The sequence below is a fragment of the Theropithecus gelada genome, chromosome 5, assembly GCF_003255815.1.
Source record: "Theropithecus gelada isolate Dixy chromosome 5, Tgel_1.0, whole genome shotgun sequence".
Taxonomy (NCBI): Eukaryota; Metazoa; Chordata; class Mammalia; order Primates; family Cercopithecidae; genus Theropithecus; species Theropithecus gelada.
Genome location: NC_037672.1, coordinates 58,846,277 through 58,869,196, shown reverse-complemented (window position 1 = coordinate 58,869,196; position 22,920 = coordinate 58,846,277). Strand labels below are relative to the sequence as shown.

Below are 22,920 nucleotides of genomic sequence, written 5' to 3'. Positions count from 1 at the left end.
AGCACAAGAATCGCTTGAACCCAGGAGGCGGAGGTTGCAGTGAGCCGACATCTCATCACTGCACTCCAGCCTGGGTGACAAGAGTGAGACTCTGTCTCAAAAAAAAAAAGAAAAGTTTATCAATAAATTATCTTGTCTTGGCCGGGCTTGAGTGCTCATGCTAGTAATACCAGCACTTTGGGAGGCCGAGGTGGGAGGATTGCATGAGCCAGGAGTTGAAACCAGCCTGATCAACAAAAGAGACTGACCCTATCTCTACAAAAGAAAAAATTTAAAACAGGTGTGGTGGTGCACGCCTGTAGTGCCAGCTTCATGGAGGCTGAGGCAAGAGGCTTGCTTGAGCCCGGGAGTTTGAAGCTGCAGTGAGCCATGATTATGCCACTGTACTCCCGCCTGAGTGACAGAGCAAGACCCTATCTTGAAAACAAGGAAAGAAATTATCTGACAGTCTCATAGAAGAGAGATACAGCAGTGTCTTTCTTTTTTTTTGTTTGTTTGTTTTGTTTTTTTTTTNTCGCTTGAACCCAGGAGGCGGAGGTTGCAGTGAGCCGACATCTCATCACTGCACTCCAGCCTGGGTGACAAGAGTGAGACTCTGTCTCAAAAAAAAAAAGAAAAAAAAAAAAGATGGTTTATAACTCTTATTCAACCAGTCTTACCTCTTGATGTATATATTTTTAAAAATTTATACTTCTTCATGAAACATTTCTCCTAAGTATATTGTATGAGGATGAAAGGTGTGAGACTATTGGTTATTGTATTGAAAACACTTCCTCTTCAAGTTGGCAAGTATAAAACGGTACCAACTGTGAAGGACTTAAAAATATCTTCATCTGCCTTTCTACTCCTTTACCAGGTGAAGGAGGAATTCTTTTTTTGTTCTTCATTAATATTTGCAATAGTGAGGCAGACACTGCTTCAGACATCTTGCCTTTTGTGCATTATTTATGAAGTTACTAGGCAATGATGCTCCTTGAAAAAGCAGCCAGTTTGTAAAAAAGCCTTCATATGTAGATGTTGAATTTTGCATTTCAAGGTCCCTTGATAATTTGGTAGTTTGAAAAAGCTGGGCTTTCTTGATTGCTTTCGTCTTATGCTTTACCTAGTATTTTCTCCCTAGCACAGGGCAATTGATTTCTTTTCAGTGGTAGCTGAAATAAATATAAAATTAGATATTGTTTTTTACAGTGGTGATAATTGTTGTTTTAGTAGTACTGTAGCATTATCCTTATCTGTGAGTAAACCAAAGAGATAAAAATGTCATTGGTTTTCTAAACAAGTTAAAGTGACTAAATGTAGACTTTGGATAAATGGGAACTTTTTCTTTCAAAAAATGATTCATTCTGATTATTAAAGTAATTGATGGCTGGGCGTGGTGGCTCACGCCTGTAATCCCAGCACTTTGGGAGGCCGAGGCGGGCGGATCACAAGGTCAGGAGATCGAGACCACGGTTAAACCTCGTCTCTACTAAAAATACAAAAAAAATTAGCCGGGCGTGGTGTCGGGCGCCTGTAGTCCCAGCTACTCAGGAGGCTGAGGCAGGAGAATGGCATGATCCCGGGAGGCAGTGGTTGCAGTGAGCCGAGATGGCGCCACTGCACTCCAGCCTGGGGAACAGAGCGAGACTCCGTCTCAAAAAAAAAAAAAAAAAAGTAATTGATATAATAGTTACACTTGGCAAAAAATTGGAAAATTCAAGAATATAGTGCTGTACGTGGCAAGCAATGTATATTTGAATTATGAATGGAAAAAAGTACAGAATATTAATATATGCAAAAATTAAATTTGCATAAATCTCTCCTCCCATTCTCCATCCCCCCCAAATCAATAAAGTATAGAATTATTTTCAAATCTGGGGCCAAGTTAATTATAAACTCTGTGTTCTTGCCATATGGTGGCACCACTCTTGCAGGTAAATAGGATTAATTTTTCTGTTAGGATTAATCTTGTTTCATGTGAGTTTTGAATTATGTGAGGTCTTTAGTTATACATTCCTGGCATAAAATGTGACCACTGAGATGAAGAAGAAAATGAAAACCACCTATAATCTTACTACCCACAGATAATTGCTATTACTATTTTGATATATGTGTATAGAAATACATTTTAATAGTGTTTTACATACTGTTTTATCCAGTTTTTTCACTTAGGAAAAATACATAGTGACTAGATTATACAATATTCTACCTTTCTTTTTTTTGAGATGGAGTCTTGCTCTTGCCCAGGCTGGAGTGCAATGGCATGATCTCGGCTCACTGCAACCTCCGCCTCCCGGGTTCAAGCTATTCTCCTGCCTCAGCCTCCCGAGTAGCTGGGACTGCAGATGTGTGCCACCATGCCCAGCTAATTTTTGTGTTTTAGTAGAGACGGGGTTTCACCATGTTGGTCAGGCTTGTCTTGAACTCCTGACCTCATGATCTGCCTGCCTCGGGCTCCCAAAGTGCTGGGATTATAGGTGGGCCACCATGCCCAGCCTTGTATTCTACCATTTTTATGCACCACAACTTGATCACCAATAATATCATAATGGGTGATTTCCATTTTTTTTCCTAGCATAGATATTTATAAATAATTTTACAAATTAATATCCTTTTATATGCATATGTATGCACATCCCTGGCTATCTGGCTATCTTTTTAGGATTTCTTTTTTTTTTTTTTTTTTTGAGACTAAGTCTCACTCTGTCACCCAGGCCAGAGTGCAATGTCATGATCTTGGCTCACTGCAGCCTCTGCCTCCTGAGTTCAAGCAATTCTCCTGTCTCAGCCTCCCGAGTAGCTGGGATTACAAGTGTGTGCCAACCATGCCCGGCTAATTTTTTGTATTTTTAGTAGAGACAGGGTTTTACCATGTTGGTCAGGGTGGTCTCGAACTCCTGACGTCAGGTGATCCACCCACCTAGGCCTCCCAATGTGTTGGAAATACAGGCATGAACCGCCACACCTGGCCTTAGGATTTATTTTCTAAAGGTAAATGTATGGTGGGTTAAGGGTGTATGCATTTTAAAGGATTCAAAGGATGGTTGGAGAGCATATTTCCCAATTATTTTCTAGGAAGGTTGTCCCACTAGTCATATATGATATACCCCTAAACTGAGCAGTTGTTCTTTAGCTTTTAGCTTGTGAGATTGAGGATTAAAAGCAGCTAAGATATAATGTGATTAATGATAATAAAAATTCAATAAAACTTTTTAGTTTTTGTGTAATGCAGTAAAATGTTTGATTCCCTTATGGTACCAGAATATATATGAGGAGAAAACAACATATCTTCTATTATTCCTAAAATTTTCTTGACAAAATATTGAGTCATTATGTGTTTTTCTGTTACATCCTAGACAGTACAATGTAGATTATAAACTGGAGACTTACTTGAAGATTGCTAGGCTATATCTGGAGGATGATGATCCAGTCCAGGCAGAGGCTTACATAAATAGAGCATCGTTGCTTCAGAATGAATCAACTAATGAACAATTACAGATACATTATAAGGTAACAGATAAGTTGATTTGGAATTAATTTTGTATTGGAGAATTGTGACATACTAAGATATTCCAGAACATCTGATAGATGCTCTTAAATATTAGAAATTGTTTCTCTGTTTTTTTTTTTTTTTTTCAACTCTCGCTTTTTAATTTGTCGCCTAATTGAAACATTTTCCTTCTGTAGGTATGCTATGCACGTGTTCTTGATTATAGAAGAAAATTCATTGAAGCTGCACAAAGGTACAATGAACTCTCTTACAAGACAATAGTCCACGAAAGTGAAAGACTAGAGGCCTTAAAACATGCTTTGCACTGTACGATCTTAGCATCAGCAGGTAAACATGTAATAATTTATACTTAAATGAACAGTTATCTTTGCATAATAACTTTAGGTTGGTTACTGTTGGAAAATTTAGCAAGGAACTATTCTTCAAAGGGATGTCTTCGTAATACAATTATGGTAAATGTAGTTTAAGTGTTTAAACAAAAACAGAAATAAAATGATTTGTTAAAATAATTTAATATGCTCATATCAGTCTATTATGCAGATGTGTTAAGAATAGTTAAAAGAGGGCTGGGTGCGGTGGCTCACACCTGTAACGGATCACGAGGTCAGGAGATTGAGACCAGCCTGGCTAACACAGTGAAACCCCGTCTCTACTAAAAATACAAAAAATTAGCCGGGCATGGTGGCGGGCGCCTGTAGTCCCAGCTACTCAGGAGACTGAGGCAGGAGAATGGTGTGAATCCAGGAGGTGGAGCTTGCAGTGAGCTGAGATCGCGCCCCTGCACTTCACCGTGGGTGACAGAGCAAGACTCCGTCTCAAAAACAAAAACAAAAAAAGAATAGTTAAAAGAGATAATGTAAAGTTCTAAAATTTCACTAAAGAAGTGGATATCAACTTAATTGAGAATTGTGCAGAGTGAAACAAAAATTAAAATCTGTAGATTGATGAAATGATAATTAATACACTGCTTTTGATTTTTTTTTTAACCTTTCAAGCCTCAGTTTTAGACCTGACATCCTTTTCTTCAATACATGTAACAAATATTGTTTGTTCTTTTTACTGAATTATAGCATGTAAATCACTTATGAAGTAGAATGAGTGTTAAGAGGAAATGCTAATTCTAAACCATAGCTTTTCTTAAATCACTCTATCACCCAGGCTGGAGTGCAGTGGCGCAGTCACTACTCACTGCAGCCTCAACCTCCTGGGCTCAAGTGATCCTCCCACCTCAGCCTCCCAAGTAGCTGGGGCTACAGGTGCACACCACCATGCCTGGCTAAATTTTTTGTATTTTTCTAGAGGTGGGGTTTCTCCATGTTGCCCAGTCTGGTCTTGAGCTCCTGGGCTCATGTGATCCACCTGCCTTGGCTTCCCAAAGTGCTGAGATTACAGGTGTGAGCCACCACACCCATCCCATTTTATTCTTTATAGACTAGTAATCTTATTTATTTTATTTTTTGTTATTGAAAAGGCAGTACATGAACATGGTACTGCTTCTTTTTCTAAAGAACTTTTACTGGTTTCTTACATTTCTTTCAATACAAATGGTAGCATATACACACTTTTGCAACTTGCCTTTTTATTGTAACTGTATACATCATTGTGATCTTTACATGTCAGTACATATAACTCATTCTTTTTGATTTTCTGTTGTCTGGCTTTATCATAATTCATTTAGTCAATCACAACACTATAGTGATTATGCACATGTATATGTATAGGTTAACTTTCTGGATTCAAAGGTACATACTTTTGAATTTCTGATAGACGTTACACATTGCCCTGTACTATTACACTCTAAACAAAAATATTCATGAGCACCTGATTTCTTACACAGATATTACCACATTCTTTTATCTTTTCTGATCCGGTAGATGAAAAACCATATCTCACTTTAATTTTAATTTGTATTTACAAAAGCTCTTGAGCATTTTTTGTATGTTTAAAAACATTGTTGAAAAATCTGTATTTCTTTATTAAGTGAATTATACATTTATGTTGATTGGCCATTTTTTGAGTTGTTTGTCCTTTCTTGGTGACTTGTGAAAGCTCTTTAGATATAAAGGAAAATTAAAATTTTTCCTAACTTGTCATCTTTTTGGTTTTGTTTATGACATTTTTCCCATGCAGAACCTTTTAATGTTTACTTAATTACATTTATTAATCTTTCTTTAATGGCTTCTAAGTTTTGTTGACTTGCTTAGAAAAGTCTTCCCTACTCTGAAATTATATGTCATTTTAAATCCCTCCATGTTTTCTTTCAGTACTTTAGGTTCTCAAATTTCTTGGTGTCAGGACCCCTTTACACTCTGAAAAAGTATTGAGAACCCAAAAGCTCTTGTTTATGTAGATTCTATCTACTGATTATTAGAAATTAAATGAGTAATTTAAGATAATTTATTAATTTATTTTAAAGTAGCAATAATAGACCCTTTACATGTAAACATAAATGACATACTTTTATGAAAAACAATTACATTTTTCTAAGCAAAAAATGTTACTGGGAATGGAATTGTTTTGCATTAAAAAAAAATTTTTTTTTCCAGACAGAGTCTGGCTCTGATGCCCAGGCTGGAGTGCAGTGGCGCAATCTTGGCTCACTGCAAGCTCAGCCTCCTGGGTTCATGCCATTCTCCTGCCTCAGCCTCCCGAGTAGCTGGGACTACAGCTGCCCGCCACCGCGCCTGGCTAATTTTTTGTATTTTTTAGTAGAGACTGGGTTTCACCATATTAGCCAGGATGGTCTCGATCTCCTGACCTTGTGATCCGCCCGCCTTGGCCTCCTAAAGTGCTGGGAGTACAGGTGTGAGCCACCGCGCCTGACCGAAACAGCTCAATTCTTATAGGCACTTCCGCATTCACTCCGTTTGAATAGGTTATTTTAGTTAAAGTATATGAAGAAAATTCAGCCTCACACAGATGTGTAGCTGGAAAAGACAAGCACATTTTAATCTCATTTTCAGGTAATTGTGGATATTCTTTGATACTATGCTTGACAGATGGTATAGTTTCTTACAGATTAGTTGCAATGTGGAATCTGAAACCATATCAATAAGCTTTTTGCATTATATGACATTAAAAATTCTGTTTTCTACTTCCTTTTACATAATAAGTTAGCATCCATTAAGAATCCCTGCTTGGGGCCAGGGGCGGTGGCTCACGGCTGTAATCCCAGCACTTTGGGACGCCGAGGTGGGCGGATCACCTGAGGTTGTGAGTTTGAGACCAGCCTGACCAACATGGAGAAACCTCGTTTCTACTAAAAATACAAAATTAGCTGGGCGTGGTGGTACATGCCTGTAATCCCAGCTACTCGGGAGGCTGAGGCAGGAGGATCACTTCAACCCGGGAGGCGGAGGTTGCAGTGAGCCGAGATCGCGGCATTGCACTCCAGCCAGGGCAACAAGAGCGAAACTCCGTCTCAAAAAATAAAAAAAAAATAATAATAGTAATAATGCTTGCTTGGGTCATTCATTACATTGTATGTCACAAAATGGTGATTTGCTCATTCTATTCTTCTGCATGAACTTTTTTCTTCCTTTTTTTACTTTTATTTTGAACTTTTTACTTTGTACTTTTTTTCTGCTTATTTTCTGTTAGTATGATATGCACACAGGAAAAGTACACATATGAAAAGTATACAGCTTGATGAATTTTCACAAGCTGAACACCTCCATGTAACAAGCATCCAGAACAAGAAACAAGATGTTACCAACACTCCACCTTCTTTATGCTTTCTTCAAGTCACTAGCCCCAACTCCTAACCCTACAAGAATAATCACTAGTATATATTAGCCTTCTTATTTTTTTTTATATAAATGAAATCATATAGTGTATTCATTCTTCTTTTGCTCAATTTTATGAAGTTTATCCATGGCTATGTGTATTTGTACTTTCTTCATTTTCCTTGTTATATAGTATTTCATTGTATGACTATACCACAATTCATTTATCCTAATTTCTTATTGGCTGCTAGGAATAGTACTGCTATGAACATTCTTGTATATTTGACACAGCTTTTTATTTGTTCAGCGTATGACAATCAATTAACAATTGTTACTCTTTTTGATGTTCAAATTGTTCCTCAAACATGACTAGGTTATGCCTTCTTTTGTTTTTTTTTTAATGGAGATGAGGTCTTGCTAATGTTGGCTAGGGTAGTCTGGCCTCAAGCAATCCCTCCATATTGGTCTCTCAAAGTGCTGGGATTATAGGCATGAGCCACTGTGCCTGGCCAGTTATGTCTTTTTGACATGGCCCCATTAACCTTTGAATACTTCCCTGCGAATTAGCAGAAAAAGGTGACTTGGATTTATCTTGTATTTTGCCTGCCTCAGACTTGAAATCAGCTATTTTTCAAGGATCCCTAGTTCTTTTTAATGGGCTACCAAGATTTGGACATTAGATATGCTCATTGCTTCTGGGTGTCATTGTGGTTAGGCTCTTTTGGTATAAAGAACTAGAAATATATTTAAAAAGAAAAAGGTTGTTGATAGGATCATTTTCGTGAGTTTGATTTTTTTAATGTTATCAGTTGTCACTAAAGTTCCTTGAAAATATAAATTGAAATTATGAATATTAAGTCTCCCTATCAGATAAATATTTTTTCATCTTTCATAAATTTTTTTATTAATGAAATAATGAATGTTTATTGTAGAAGTACAAATAAGAAAAGGAAAATAGAAATCACCTGTTCTTCCAACCGCTTGTAACATTTTGGCCTGAAATTCTTCATGTATGACTATATAGTTGCTCTTCTTTATCTGTGGATTCCATGTTTCTGAATTATCCTCCTTGCTAAAATTTATTCATAACCCCAAAGTCAATACTTGCAGCACTTCCACTGTCATTTGCAGACATGTGCAGGGTGGCAAAACATTTGAATGTCCTGGCATGTTTCCACCTGAGGTTGAACATGTAGATTCCCTGCTTGTTTTTTTACTTTTATACCGTACACAAATATCCTTTTCATGGTCTGTTTAAGATCATGTTTTTCACACTTTTGTTCTGTTTTCAGTGATTTTGCTGTTTACAATGGCACACAGCCATAGTGCTCTCTGGGGAGTGGTCTTAAGTGCCCTATGGAGAAAATACGTGTGTTAGATAGCTTCATTTAGGTGTGATTTATAGTGTTGGCCATGAGTTCAATGTTAATGAATCAACAATATATATATATTAAATAGGATGTCTCTAAACAGAAACACACATAAAACAAGGTTACAGATTAATTCCTTGATGAAAATGTTGTGACCAGATGCTCACAGGAACCTAACCTTTATTCCCATAGGAGCAGCAGTTTAGTACTTGATAATTCAGTGTCGTCAGTGACTGCAGACCATGATTACCATGAATAATGAGTACTGGCTGTATATTTAGTAGACAAAAATGAGGTCATAAGATAGATTTTTTTTTTCCCTAAAGAAACATTGTGAAAATAACATTGTGAAATTTGATGCTCATTTATTTCTCTTAGGACAGCAGCGTTCTCGGATGCTAGCTACTCTTTTTAAGGATGAAAGGTGCCAGCAACTTGCTGCCTATGGGATCCTAGAGAAAATGTACCTAGATAGGATCATCAGAGGAAATCAGCTTCAAGAATTTGCCGCCATGCTGATGCCTCACCAAAAAGCAACTACAGCTGATGGTAATGATCATGGCTTATGTGTATATGGTAGTCAGTGTTTAGGTACAGACTAGTGAACATCATGTTAAATTAGAAGCATCTTGCTGTCTTTTAATAATAATTCTATATAACACCTCCTCATAAAAAAAGAGGAATTATTTTTATTTTTTAAATTAAAAAAATTTTTTTATTTTATTTTATTTTGAGATGGAGTCTTGCTCTGTCTCCCAGGCTAGAGTAGTGCAGTGGCCAGGTGACGTAATCTTGGCTCACTGTAAGCTTCACCTCCTGGATTCATACCGTTCTCCTGCCTCAGCCTCCTGAGTAGCTGGGACTACAGGCACCTGCCACCATGCCTGGCTAATTTTTTCATATTTTTAGTAGAGACGGGGTTTCACCATGTTAGCCAGGATGGTCTCAATCTCCTGACCTCATGATCCACCCACCTTGGCCTCCCAAAGTGCTGGGATTACAGGCGTGAGCCACCATGCCTGGCCTATTTTTTATTTTTTTTGAGAGAGAGTTTTACTCTTGTTGCCCAGGCTGGAGTGCAATGGCGCAATCTCGGTTTACCACAACCTCTGCCTCCTGGGTTCTAGTGATTCCCCTACCTCGGCCTCCCAAGTAGCTGGGATTACAGGCATGCGCCACCACACCCGGCTAATTTTGTAATTTTAGTAGAGATGGAGTTTCTGCATGTTGCTCAGGCTGATCTCGAACTCCCGACCTCAGGTGATTCGCCTGCCTCAGCCTTCCAAAGTGATGAGATTACAGGCGTGAGCCACAGTGCCCAGCGATACAGTCCTTTTAACTGGGTATACTGCTGTACTGCTTAAAAATATATATATTATGGCTGGGCATGGTGGCTCATGCCTGTAATCCCAGCACTTTGGGAGGCTAAGGCGGGAGGATCACTTGAGCCTGGGAGTTTCAGACCAACCTGTGCAACATAGTGAGGCCTTATCTCTACAAAATGTAAAGAAAAACAGCTAGGGATGGTGGTACATGCCTGTGGTTCTAGCTACTTGGGAGGCTGAGGTGGGAGGATTGGTTGAGCCCAGGAGGTCAAAGTTACAGTGAGCCGTGATTGCCCCATGGCACTCCAGTTTCAGTGACAGTGTATGACCTTGTTAAAAAAAATTGTGATAAAATATATATAACATAAAAATCACCATTTTAACATGTGCAGTTCTGTGGCATTAAGTACTTTCACATTGTTGTGCAACCATCACCGACATCCATCTCCAGAACTTTTACATTTTCCCAAACTAAAATTCTGTACCTATTAAACAATAACTCCTTATTCTTGCCTCCCCTCTGCCTGCTGTACTACTTTTTGACATGGGGTAGACTGGGAGAAGAACAGACTGAGGAGAGAAGTTTTTCTTTTTTCTTTTGTTAGTTATAGTTGTGCTCTGTTGTCCAGGTTAGAGTGCACTGGGGCAATCATGGCTCACTGCAGCCTAGAACAAAGTAATTGGGACTGCAGGTGCCCACCACCATGCCCGGTTAAGGTTTTTTTTTTTTTTTTTTTTTGAGGCGGAGTTTCGCTCTGTCGCCCAGGCTGGAATTTTTTGTAGAGTTAGGGTCTTACTATGTTGCCCAGGCTAGTCTTGAACTCCTGGCCTCAAACAGTTCTCCCACCTCAGCCTTCCAAAGCACTGGGATTACAGACATGAGCCACTGTGCCTGGCTAAGCAGTCCTTTTTTTTTTTTTTTTACTTTTTGAGACAGGGACTCACTCTTTTGCCCAGGCTGGGGCTGGCATGATGCCATAGCTCACTGCAGCCTCAACCTCTTGGGCTCAAATGATCCTTCCACCTACCTCCACCTCCCCAGAAGCTTAGGCATGTACCTCCACACCTTGCTAATTTTTAAATTTTTTTGTAGAGGCAGGGTGTCTCCATGTTGCCCAGGCTGGTCTTGAACTCCTGGGCTCAAGTAGTCCTCCCGTCTTGGCTTCCCAAAGTGCTGGGATTATAGGGGTAAGCCACTGCACCTGCCTGCTTTTTTGGACGTATTAAATTTGAGATATTTATAAAATTAATGGATTGGATATTTAGGTAGTTGGCTGTATAAGTCTGAATTCAAAAGGGAGATTTAGATTACAGATATGTGTCTGATCATTATCAGCATTTTGATGGTAGGATAAAAAGAGAAGAAGGTGCAAAATTAAGCCTTCTAATATATGAGAGAAGAAAAAGAAGGAGGAACCAGCACGGTAATCTGGGAGATAGGAGTTAAGTGAAAAACTAGCAGATCGCGGGTGGAATTCTGGAAAAGGAGAAGGTGAGGCACTGTAAGAAACAGGGGTTCTCAGAATACTTCCCTTGAAGTCTCCAAGTATATTTTGTCCCCTGCACTCATTACAGTAGTTAAATGTTCAGCAGAAATATGTAAGCATGGGGTGAGCCCAGTGGTCTAATCACATTCAAAGTAGGACCTTGGGTCCAGAACATTATCAGATACTGTATGACCTCACTGAAAAGAGGATTCTATGCCTGATCTCTCAGCCTGGTCCTGGGTCTGGATCTGGATATTTCTCACATTTGCCTTGGTTTGATGCTCGTGGAGTGCCCACAAGAATAGAGATCACTTTATGAAGCTTGCAGAACAGGTTGCATAATTGTTGTGCTGCTGCTTGCTAGTAAAAGTTTATGCTTGTAGAAAGAAAAGTTAATGGGCCAGGCGCCATAACTAATGCCTGTAATCACAGCACATTGGGAGGCCCAGGTGGGAGCATCACTTGAGGCCAGGTGAGACCTGCCTGGCCAACATGATGAAACCTCGTCCCTACTAAAAATACAAAAACTTAGCCAGGTGTGGTGGTGCACACCTGTAGTCCTAGCTACTCAGGAGATTTAGGCATGAGAATTGCTTGAACCTGGGAGACAGAGGTTGCAGTGAGCAGAGATTGTGCCACTGCACTCCAGTCTGGGCAACAGAATGAAATTCTGTCTCAAAAAAAAAAGTTAATGAATTTGATAGCCTAAAGAAGCAAGATTCCAAATCCAAAGCATTAGATCTATTTACTTAATAATTACTTGCCAATCATTCATTTGCTAAGTGTTATTTTTATTTAATTGTACATTAATGAAACTACATCATATATTGGCTACTTTTAAAATTTTGATCAGAGAAATTAAATTTGATCAGAGTTATTACATGCCTGGAAATTTTCAGAAAAAATGATGCATCTTTTTAGAGTATAAAACTGGTTTCAAACTGGTAACTGTCTTATTTATGTTTAAGGTTCCAGCATCTTGGACAGAGCTGTTATTGAACACAATTTGTTGTCTGCAAGCAAATTATATAATAATATTACCTTTGAAGAACTTGGAGCTCTTTTAGAGATCCCTGCAGCTAAGGTATCTTCTTGATTCCAATACATTTTAAAAACAGTTAAGAGGTGAAACCATTAAAATAATGAGAAAATAAAATAAATGTTGGAAACAACAAGAAAATACATGTTGGAAACAACATTTGTTATCTTCCAACAAGATAAATGTTGGAAACAACAACAGAATTACACCTAAAAGCCACAAGTAAATGTAAATAAATTCTTTAGAAGTTAAAATAGGCCTAGTGTGTTTAGTGGAATTCTCTTAGTGTTTTTGGTGTTTTAAATTGTGTTTTGTGATCAAGTGACCTAGAATAGAAATCTTTCAGGAGTTTCAGGTTATGACACCCATTTTCTGAGAATGTCTTTGTTTGGTGTCTGTTTAAATCTACTTTATAGTGGTTTTTGACTGCTGACTAAGATTTTGATACATGCCTTACTTTTTTGTGCCCTAGATTGACTCAAAGTTTAAATATTTCATCTTTTTGAGAGAATGATATGGTAATGCTCCAGGCTATTCTGTTGTAGCTTCTATGCTTGGATTTAACTTAAGAAATTGACTGACTTACTAGGGAATGTAATTTTATTGTTTGTTTTAAGTTTTGGTTGATTATATATAAATTCCAACAAAGTACCAATGACATTTAGAGAGTATTGCAGGTATCATTTACAAAATATTCTCTTGATTTTAAATAAAATTAAGCAATCAACCTTACTTTTAGCTAATTTGTAAACCTTAAAGTCATGCAGTTATGGGTCACATCCCTTTTTCTCTGGCAGTGAAATTTTTTGTCTGTTTATTTGGGTTTTTTTTTGTTTATTTTTAGAGACAGGCTCTTGCTCTGTCACCCAGGCTGGAGTGCAGTGGCACGATCATAGCTTACTGCTGCTTCAGACTCGTGGGTTCAAGCAATCTTCCTGCCTCAGACTCCCAAGTAGCTGGTACTACAATTATGCATCACCACGCCTGGCTAATGTTTTTGTTTGTTTGTTTTCCCCCAACACGGGCTCTAGCTCTGTTGCCCAGGCTGGAGTGTAGTGGTGTAATCTCGGTTCACTGCAACCTCTGCCTCCCAGGTTCAGGCAATTCTCTTACCTAAGCCTCCTGAGTAGCTGAGATTACACCACCACACCTAGCTAATTTTTGTATTTTTAGTAGAGATGGGGTTTCACTGTGTTGGCCAGGCTGATCTCAGATTTCTGACGTTGTGATCTACCAGCCTCAGCCTCCCAAAGTGCTGAGATTACAAGTGTGAGTCACCACGCCCAGCCTTTTTTTTTTTTTTTTTTTTTTTAAAGAAACAGGGTCTTGCTGTGTTGCCCAGGCTAGTCTTGAACTCCTGGTCCCAAGTGATCCTCCTACCTCGGCCTCCCAAAGTGCTGGGATTACAGGCATGAGCCATTGTGCCTGGCCTGGCAATGAACTTTTAATTAGAATTTTCTAACAATTCCTTTACTTGTATACATTCAATACACAGTAAAGGAAGAACAATTTGGGAGTCAAGGTTTAAGTTACCATTAAAAGAGACTTTCTTCTTGAGGCTTTAAGGTATGATCTCTTGCTGAGACTATTGGAGGTGAATATATTTTTAACAATAAATGCTAGTCATAGTCTATTCAGGACTGATAGGATTGATTGTGAAGATGGTCAAAATTAATAAATGACCAGGTCACAATCCAGTTTGCTTATGCACAGTAAACATTAAGTATGTCTTCAGGAATTAGGTAGCAGACTTTTTGCTTTCTTTTAATTGTCTTTTAAACCCTTTCAATTTATATTGGAATTTCACCATCTACCTTTCAATTTTTAAAGAGTTTCTGGGGTAGCAAATACTGTGGAAATTGAAATAAAATAAGAAAAACTAGTTTGTTTGGGTTTTTTTGAGATGTGGATCCCAGTAAGAAGAAAAATTGATAGTTTGCTTTTGAGCAGAAGAGAAAATGGTAAAGTTATATTCTTGTCCAAAATCTCACAAGAAAAACAGATCCCAGTTAACTTAAAATAATGGCTTATGCACAGCAAGAACTGGGAAATAGCCAGATTTACAGGATTTACTCTTCTAGTGACAGATTAACATATACGTAAAGTTTAGTGATGGTAGTTAAACCAGAAGCTTTCAGTTCTCTTATCATATGTGAATAACTAAAAGATATGATAAAGTTTCAGAGAGTTTTTTTTTTCCCCCAATAGGCGGAAAAGATAGCATCTCAAATGATAACAGAAGGACGTATGAATGGATTTATTGACCAGATTGATGGAATAGTTCATTTTGAAAGTAAGAGGTTTTGTGTATTTCTGTCATAATGAAATAGCAGTGAACTGTTGTTATATTTATGATTAAAACATGCTGGACAGTTTCCTTTGACTCAGAATCTTATTACTAGAATGAGCTTATTTCCCAAAGAAATAATTTAAAATAATTTTTAAGAAGTTATATTCATGAGGCTGGGCATGGTAGCTCATGCCTGTAATCCCAGCACTTTGGGAGGCCGAGACAGGCGTATTACTTGAGGTCAGGAGTTTGAGATCAGCCTGGCCAACACGGTGAAACCCTGTCTCTACTAAAAATATAAAAATTAGGCCGGGCGCGGTGGCTCAAGCCTGTAATCCCAGCACTTTGGGAGGCCGAGACGGGCGGATCACGAGGTCAGGAGATCGAGACCATCCTGGCTAACACGGTGAAACCCCGTCTCTATTAAGAAATACAAAAAACTAGCCGGGCGAGGTGGCGGGCGCCTGTAGTCCCAGCTACTCGGGAGGCTGAGGCCGGAGAATGGCGTGAACCCGGGAGGCGGAGCTTGCAGTGAGCTGAGATCCGGCCACTGCAGTCCAGCCTGGGTGACAGAGCGAGACTCCGTCTCAAAAAAAAATAAAAATAAAAATAAAAAAAAATAAAAATAAATAAAAAATAAAAATAAAAATTAGCCAGGTGTGGTGGCAGGCACCTGTAGTCCCAGCTACTCAGGAGGCTGAGGCAGGAGAATTGCTTGAACCCAGGAGGCAGAGGTTGCAATGAGCCAAAATTGCAGCACTGCACTCCAACCTGGGTGACAAAGCGAGACTCTGTCTCAAAAAAAAAAAAAAAAAATTATATTCATGAATGTACTTACTGCAGGATTTTCTATGTTAAGGAAAAATTTGAAACTCAAATTGTTGTATCAGTTCATTCATTTATGCATCAAATATTTATTGACCACATAGCAGGCATGTATCAGGCATATGGAAATGACAGTTGCATTTCCTATTCAGCAGCTCATTAAACTAATGGAGGCAGACAGGTAAGTGGATCCCTTGACTTTTTCATTGTCTAATACCTTCTCAGCTCCTTATTCCCACCTCATTTATACCGTGGACCTTACTGTACCCAGAACTGTTCCACTTGTAAAATTTTTATTTGAAATATCTCACTCTGGCCATAACCTTTTTCTTGTTTCTCTAGTGGTCTGTGGTCTGTCTCCGTTACTCCCAGTTCAGTTCTTCCTTGACCTTGTTGGAGTTTCTGGTCCATTGACTCTTCTGTTTTCTTCCAGTTAGCATAATGTTTTTTGTGCTGGAGGAGAGTCAGGCATCAGACAGGCTGATACTTCTCTAAAGTCAAGGTCACAGGTCCTCAGCACTACATAGGATTCATGGTACATTTCTCTAGTCCACTCCTTTTCCTACTTTGCAATGGCTATTTCAGTTTTGGTTTTTCTTAAATTTCTGACTTTTCTCCCCATTTACTCTCAGTAGAAAATCTTGTTTCCCATTTCAGAGGGGAAAAAAGCCATCAGTATGAAGTATTTTGATTTTTTTTTTAGTTTTTTAATTTTTTCTCTGATTCAATTTGATATTTTAACTTCTTTATCAGATGTAGAAACACTTTAATTTTAGATGTAGATGTGAATCTTTTTCTTCCTTCGTGTTTTACTGCGAATGGTTCCTGTCACCCTGTCTGGTTCTTCCACTCGGGCTTTGGACCTTTTCTCTGATCCTTTCCGTCTCCCCTCCCACCAAAAAACACTGGTTTAGGAACCTGAGGTTAGCAGTTACTTTTGTCTGGTTTTATCCTTTTTTCTACTGGCTTCTTTCCATCAATATTTACACATCCTCAGGACTCCCCCATTTTAATGAAAATCCTTATATCTTCCAAATCTCATCTTGACTTTTCAACATATCAAATAATGTTGATCTCTCACTACTTTTTGAACCTTCTCCCCACCACCACAGCATTGACTTTTGTCATCTCTTCCATCCGATTCTACTTTTCCTCTTATATCTCCAGCTATCCTTCATAGTCATCTTTGTAGAATCTGTAGTACCTTTAAATTTAAATACTAGTTACTTAGGACTTAATCCTAGACCGTTCCGCACTTATGCTACTGAATTTCCATGGATAATCTCATCTATTTCCTTTGATTCAGTTACTGTCTCTGTGTAGACAATGCCTACATTTACCTTTCTAGGGTGAATCTTCTAAGTCCTAGCCCCATGGTTCTAGTTTACTACTCAGGTGTTTCTACCTGATTGCTTCGGCATCTTAGCATTAACATATCAAAAACTGAATTTATTATCTTCCCTTCTTACGTGTCCCCCACGACTAACCAACCAGCCATCCCAAAACTGCATTGTTAGCTTTCTCCAATATTCCTTATCCTTGGGCTCAAACCATCCTCCTGCCTCAACCTCCTAAATCTCTGACGTGCTGGGGACTACAAGTGTGAGCCATTGAACCGGGTCCTTTTCTTCATTTCTTACTATCACCAACCTGTTCTGAACCCTACTATTATAACCTCTCCAGGTGTTGAGAAATAACCTCTTTCTTTCTCGTATCTACAATTGCTCCTTTCTAGTCCCGTTCCCTAGTACATCTGGAATGATTATTTTCTTTTAAAAAATGCAAACATAAAAAAGAAATAAACAAATGGTTAAATCATGTTATTCTTTTGTTTACGCTCTAATGAATGTCTTCCCCATTGCTTGTAGAACAAAGTTATACAAAGTCTCCCCAAAGCTGGTCCTGGTCCTTTCTAGCTTTCTCTTGCATAAGTCTTCTTTTTATTTTTTTCAGCATTGCAAATTCTTCCCCCATCAAACATTCTGAAATATTCACCCCTTTCCAGCCATCTTCTCTTTGTCCCCTGTCTCAATTTGAATATCCTTAATCAGTAATGATTTTCCTGGCTCTCCAGATTAGATATGGCTTTAAATTATATGTTCTCATGTCAGCCTGAATTTCTTCCTAGCATTAATCTTAGTTATTTTCAGTTGTATAACTCTTTGTCTAAATGTCTGTTTCTGTTTCCAAGCTAAGCTTCCTGGTGATAAGTATTAAGTCTGTCTTATTTTCCATGGTACATCCAACATCTGTTCCAGTGTCTGGCACATTGTAAATGAGAAATAAGTGTTGAATAAACAAACACAGCATATGATGAGTAATATAGCATTTCCCCCTCTGTGCGTTAATGTTACTTGTCTGTTTCCTCCCTTCCCTCACAACTCTCCTTCTGGCCTTCCAGTATCAATTTGCTGTAGCTTTTGTTATAATGATTTTTTTTTTTTTTTTTTTTAAAGAGGTAAGGTCTCGCTCTGTTGCCCAGGCTGAGGTGCAGTGGTATGATCATAGCTCACTGTTGCGTCAAACTCCTGGGCTCAAGCTGTCCTCCTGCTTCAGCCTCTCTAGTAGCTAGGACTACAGGTGTACACCACTGCACCTGGCTAGTTGTTTTTCTTCTTGAGATGGGGTCTTGTGGTATTGCCCAGGCTGGTCTTGAGCTCCTGGCCTCAAGTGATCCTCCTGCCTCAGCCTCCCAAAGTGCTAGGATTATAGGTATGAGCTACTGTGCCTGGCTTTTTTTTTTTTTTTCCTTTCTTTTTGAGATGGAATCTTGCTCCGTTGCCAGACTGGAGTGCAGTGGCACAGTCTCGGCTCACTCCAACCTCCGCCTCTCAGGTTCAAAGGATTCCCCTGCCTCAGCCTCCTGAATAGCTGGGACTATGGGCACATGCCACCATACCCAGCTAATTTTTTGTATTTTAGTAGAGACGGGGTTTCACCAGGTTGGCCAGGATATACTGGTCTTGATCTCCTGACTTCGTGATCCGCCCGCCTCGGCCTCCCAAAGTGCCGGGATTACAGGCGTGAGCCACTGCGCCTGGCTGATAATTTTAACTTTATCTGTAATATGTGTCACAAATATTTTTTTCCATTCTGTCAGGTTTTCTTTTTCTTTTTCTTTTTGAGACAGAGTTTCGCTCTTGTTGCCTAGGCTGGAGTACAGTGGCTCAATTTCGGTTCACTGTAACCTCCACCTCCCGGGTCCAAGAGATTCTCCTGCCTCAGCCTCCCAAGTAGTTGGAACTGCAGGCACGCACCACCATGCCCATGCACCACCATGCCCAGCTAATTTTGTATTTTTAGTAGAGACGGGGTTTCTCTATGTTGGTCAGCCTGGTCTTGAACTCCCGACCTCAGGTGATCCACCCACCTCAGCCTCCCAAAGTGCTGGGATTACAGGCATGAGCCACTGCACTGCACCCGGCCGAATTATGTCAGGTTTTCTTCTGGAAGACAAGGCATAACATAAACACATTTTTAAAGTTTTTTGCACTCAAATAGGTCAATGTTTTATTTTATGGCTTTTTAATTTACTGTATTGATTAAGAAAGTCTCTTCTACCTTGGAATAAAACTAGCGTTTTCCTAAAGTTTTCTAGTATTATAGTTTTACATTTAGAAATTTAATCCATCTACAGTTCATTTTTGTGGATAATTTTAGATTATGGTCTAGTTGTTTTTTTCTAGGTGAATAGCCAATTATCCAAGTATCATTTATTAAATAAAACATCCTTTCTGATTAAATTGTGATCTTTGACATATCTGATTAGGTTCTACATATATGTTTGGGTCTATTTCTGTACTCTATTTGGTCCCACTGATCTGCAACAATATGGTAATAAACAAATTTATAATAAACTTTAGTATTGGTAAAGCAACTCCTGCTTCCCACTACTTTTTTTTGTTAAATTGAAATTCACATGGGCTGGACACAGTGGCCTACGATTGTGACCCCAGTGCTTTGGGAGGTTGAGGTGGAATAATTGCTTGAGCTCAGGAGTTCAAGACTAGCCTAGGCAACATAGCAAGACCCCATTTCTACCGGAGAAAAGAAAAAAAGAAGGAAATCCACATAATAGAATAGTAGCCATTTTAAAGTAAACAATTCAATGGCCTTTAGTACATTTTCAATGTTGCACAACCTCTATCTCTGTCTAGTTTCACATTTTCATCTTCCCAAAGGAAGCCCTTGCCCTTTAAGCAGTTACTCTCCGTTCCTTCCTTCCCCCAGCTTCTGGCAACCACCAAACCCATCTTCTGTCTCTGGATTTACCTAGCCTGGATAGTTCATATAAATGGAATCATGTAATATGTGACATGTGACCTTTTGGCTGATTTCACTCAGCATGGTATCTTTAGGGTTCATCCATGTCATGGCAGGTAATCAGTGCTTCATTCATTTTTTTAGCCAAAGAGCATTCCGTTGGATGGATATACCTCAATTCCACCACTGGTTTTCATTTTCAGAATTTTCTTGGCCATTCTCAAACACCAATTTTTTATGCTAACTTTAATAATTTTGGCCTGGTTAGAAAACAAAATAGAAAAAAAGGGGGTTTGTTTTTGGGATTTCTTTAAATTTATTTATTAAAGGAGAAGGATTGATATTTTTATGTTACTGTGTATTTCCACCAGGGAATGTGATTTGTGTCTATTCAAGTTATCTTTTGCCCTTTATTAAGATTTTATAGGTTGCAGCCAGGTGCAGTGGCTCACACCTGTAATCCCAGCACTTTGGGAGGCTGAGGCGGGCAGATCACAAGGTCAAGAGATTGAGACCATCCTGGCCAACCAACATGGTGAAACCCTGTCTCTACTAAAAATACAAAAATTAGCTGGACGTAATGGCATATGCCTGTAGTCCCAGCTACTCAGGAGGCTGAGGCGGGAGAATCCCTTGAACCCGAGAGGCGGAGGTTGCAGTGAGGTGAGATCGCACCACTGCACTCCAGCCCAGGTGACAGTGAGACTCCGTCTCAAAAAAAAAAAAAAAAAGATTTTATAGGTTGCTTTTTCACTAAATCTGTGCCCTTTTTAATAAATTTTGGTGCTGTTTTGAATGGGACATTCCTCTCAATTTTCTATTTCTAACTATATAGTGCTGGTATAGAGAAAACCCTGGTGGATTCAAGATGACTTTTTTTGAGGAGTTTAAATGTTAAGATATTTATCTAACTCCAGTCAAGTACGGATTTGAATGTGTAGGTAGACTTGCTTTCCCCAGTAGGTGGCAGTGTCTTATGAATCTGCAAGCCTTGGTGATGAAAAGACAGCCTCAGTCTTTTGTTGTGGTTGAGGTTATGGCTTAGTCGGTTTTATTTCGTTTCACTAGTAGTAGTAATAACATGCATATGTATGTATTTGTTTTGTTTTGTTTTGTTTTATACTTTATGCCAGTAATTTGGGTACTTTCGAAATGCTAGAAATTAAAAAAAAGAAAAAACACTTTTCTTAACTGTGTTTAAATAGGTTAGTTTTATTAGCCAAGATTTTTTAGAGGTTTTTTTTTTTTTTTTTTTTTTTTTGAGTGGAGTTTCCCGCTTGTCGCCCAAGCTGGAGTGCAGTGGTACGATCTTGGCTCACTGCAACCTCTACCTCCCGGGTTCAAGCGATTCTCCTGTCTCAGCCTCCTGAGTAGCTGGGATTACAGGTGCCTGCCACCACGCCCGGCTAATTTTTGTATTTTTACTTTTCTTTTTTTTTAAATTCTTTAATTTGTCTATTTTTAGTAGAGACAGGGTTTTGCCATGTTGGCCAGGCTTGTCTCGAACTCCTGGCCTCAGGTGATCTGCCTGCCTTGGCCTCCCGAAGTGCTGGGATTACAGGCATGAGCCACCATGCCTGGCCTGATTTTTAGACTTTTAAAAGCTAATAAAACTACTGGCTGGACGTGGTGGCTCATGCCTGTAATCCCAGCACTTTGGCAGGCCAAGGCGGGTGGATCACGAGGTCAGGAGTTGGAGACCAGCCTGGCCAAGATGGTGAAACCCTGTCTCTACTAAAAATACAAAAATTAATCAGGCGTGGTGGCAGGTTCCTGTAATCTCAGCTGCTCGGGAGGCTGAGGCAGGAGAATCGCTTGAACCCAAGAGGCAGAGGTTGCAGTGAGCCAAGATCATGCCACTGTAGTCTAGCCTGAGTGACAGAGCAAGACTCTATCTCCAAAAAAAAAAAAAAAAGTATTTATTGTTTTTATTTTTTTAATAATTTTTTTCTCTTTTTTAGATATTTAAAAGGAACAGGCCTGTCCCAAGAATAGGCATGTAAAAAGTGTATATCTTTTAACTCACAGTTGCTGTGAATACAAAGGAATAATTTTAATTTTGTACATTTTTTTTCTCCTTAGCACGAGAAGCCCTGCCAACGTGGGACAAGCAGATCCAATCACTTTGTTTCCAAGTGAATAACCTTTTGGAGAAAATTAGTCAAACAGCACCAGAATGGACAGCACAAGCCATGGAAGCCCAGATGGCTCAATGAATCCTTGCAGAACTTCTGTGCACATGACATCTTTTTCCATGTTGTGCAGATCAGTTTCACTATCTCCAAAGCATTTGCATCATGACCTTATACATTTCAATCCCTTTTATGCTGGATTCCATTTAAAGAAGACATTATTAGAGCAGGAAGTACAAGCATTTAAAAATATGTAGTTCCCGTATATTTCAGGTTCTCTGTGTATTAAGCTAACTCAGATGTTTTGAAAGCTTTTTCTTTAAACAGAGGTGAAATATCTGTGGCTAAAAAGTTTGAGATTTGTGATAACTTTGTAGTCATGTAAAACTTAAGTGCTTCATGCCTCTCCAAATGTGGTTATTCAATAAATGGAGAAATGAGCCAAATAAAAGTAGTACTTTGTTTTTAGTTAGCGAAGAGTATTTTGTTCCCTTTTCCTTCAACAGACATTGATTTATGCCACATACTAGAAATACAAAGTTGAGTCATAATGCCTGTTCTCCAGGCGTCCAAAGAGTCAAAGAGCCAAGAGACAGTAAGTTTAATCCTTGTATTTGCTCCAACTACTAGAGCACACAGAGAGGAGCTCTTCATTTAGGAGAGAGAAGTCAGGGAAGGCTCCACAGAGGGTTATTTTAGCTGAGCTTTATAGAAAAACATGGGGAAAGGACTTGAAAAAGTATGTAGGTGACTTTTAGTGTCAGCTCCAACATGTAAAGAGCTTGGAAGTCATCACATCCCTCCTCACAGCAAAATAAAAAAACTGAACAGATTGGAATATCAATGGTTTTTCTTTGATCCATGGAAGAATTAAAGTCACGGGGCAAACCACCACTCAAAACCCTGGAGAGACAGGCAAATACAGAGAATCACAATTGAGGTCAGCTTACTGGGAGAAGAGGCTGCTGGTCAGT

General features: G+C 39.0%; 1 protein-coding gene across 2 annotated transcripts in view; it reads left to right on the top strand.

Moving 5' to 3' along the window:
• Positions 1 to 22,418, top strand: part of COPS4 (COP9 signalosome subunit 4) — a 40,956-nt gene extending 18,538 nt beyond the window's left edge. The window contains exons 5-10 of one of the 2 annotated variants that reach the window (XM_025386529.1): positions 3,336 to 3,489; positions 3,667 to 3,817; positions 8,964 to 9,134; positions 12,366 to 12,481; positions 14,645 to 14,729; positions 21,897 to 22,418. In XM_025386529.1, coding sequence (XP_025242314.1) covers positions 3,336 to 3,489; positions 3,667 to 3,817; positions 8,964 to 9,134; positions 12,366 to 12,481; positions 14,645 to 14,729; positions 21,897 to 22,030 — 811 coding nt within the window. In that variant the 3' untranslated portion in view covers positions 22,031 to 22,418. The remainder of the gene's footprint in view (positions 1 to 3,335; positions 3,490 to 3,666; positions 3,818 to 8,963; positions 9,135 to 12,365; positions 12,482 to 14,644; positions 14,730 to 21,896) is intronic. The other variant, XM_025386530.1, reaches the window with a different exon arrangement.
• Positions 22,419 to 22,920: the final 502 nt, after the last annotated feature.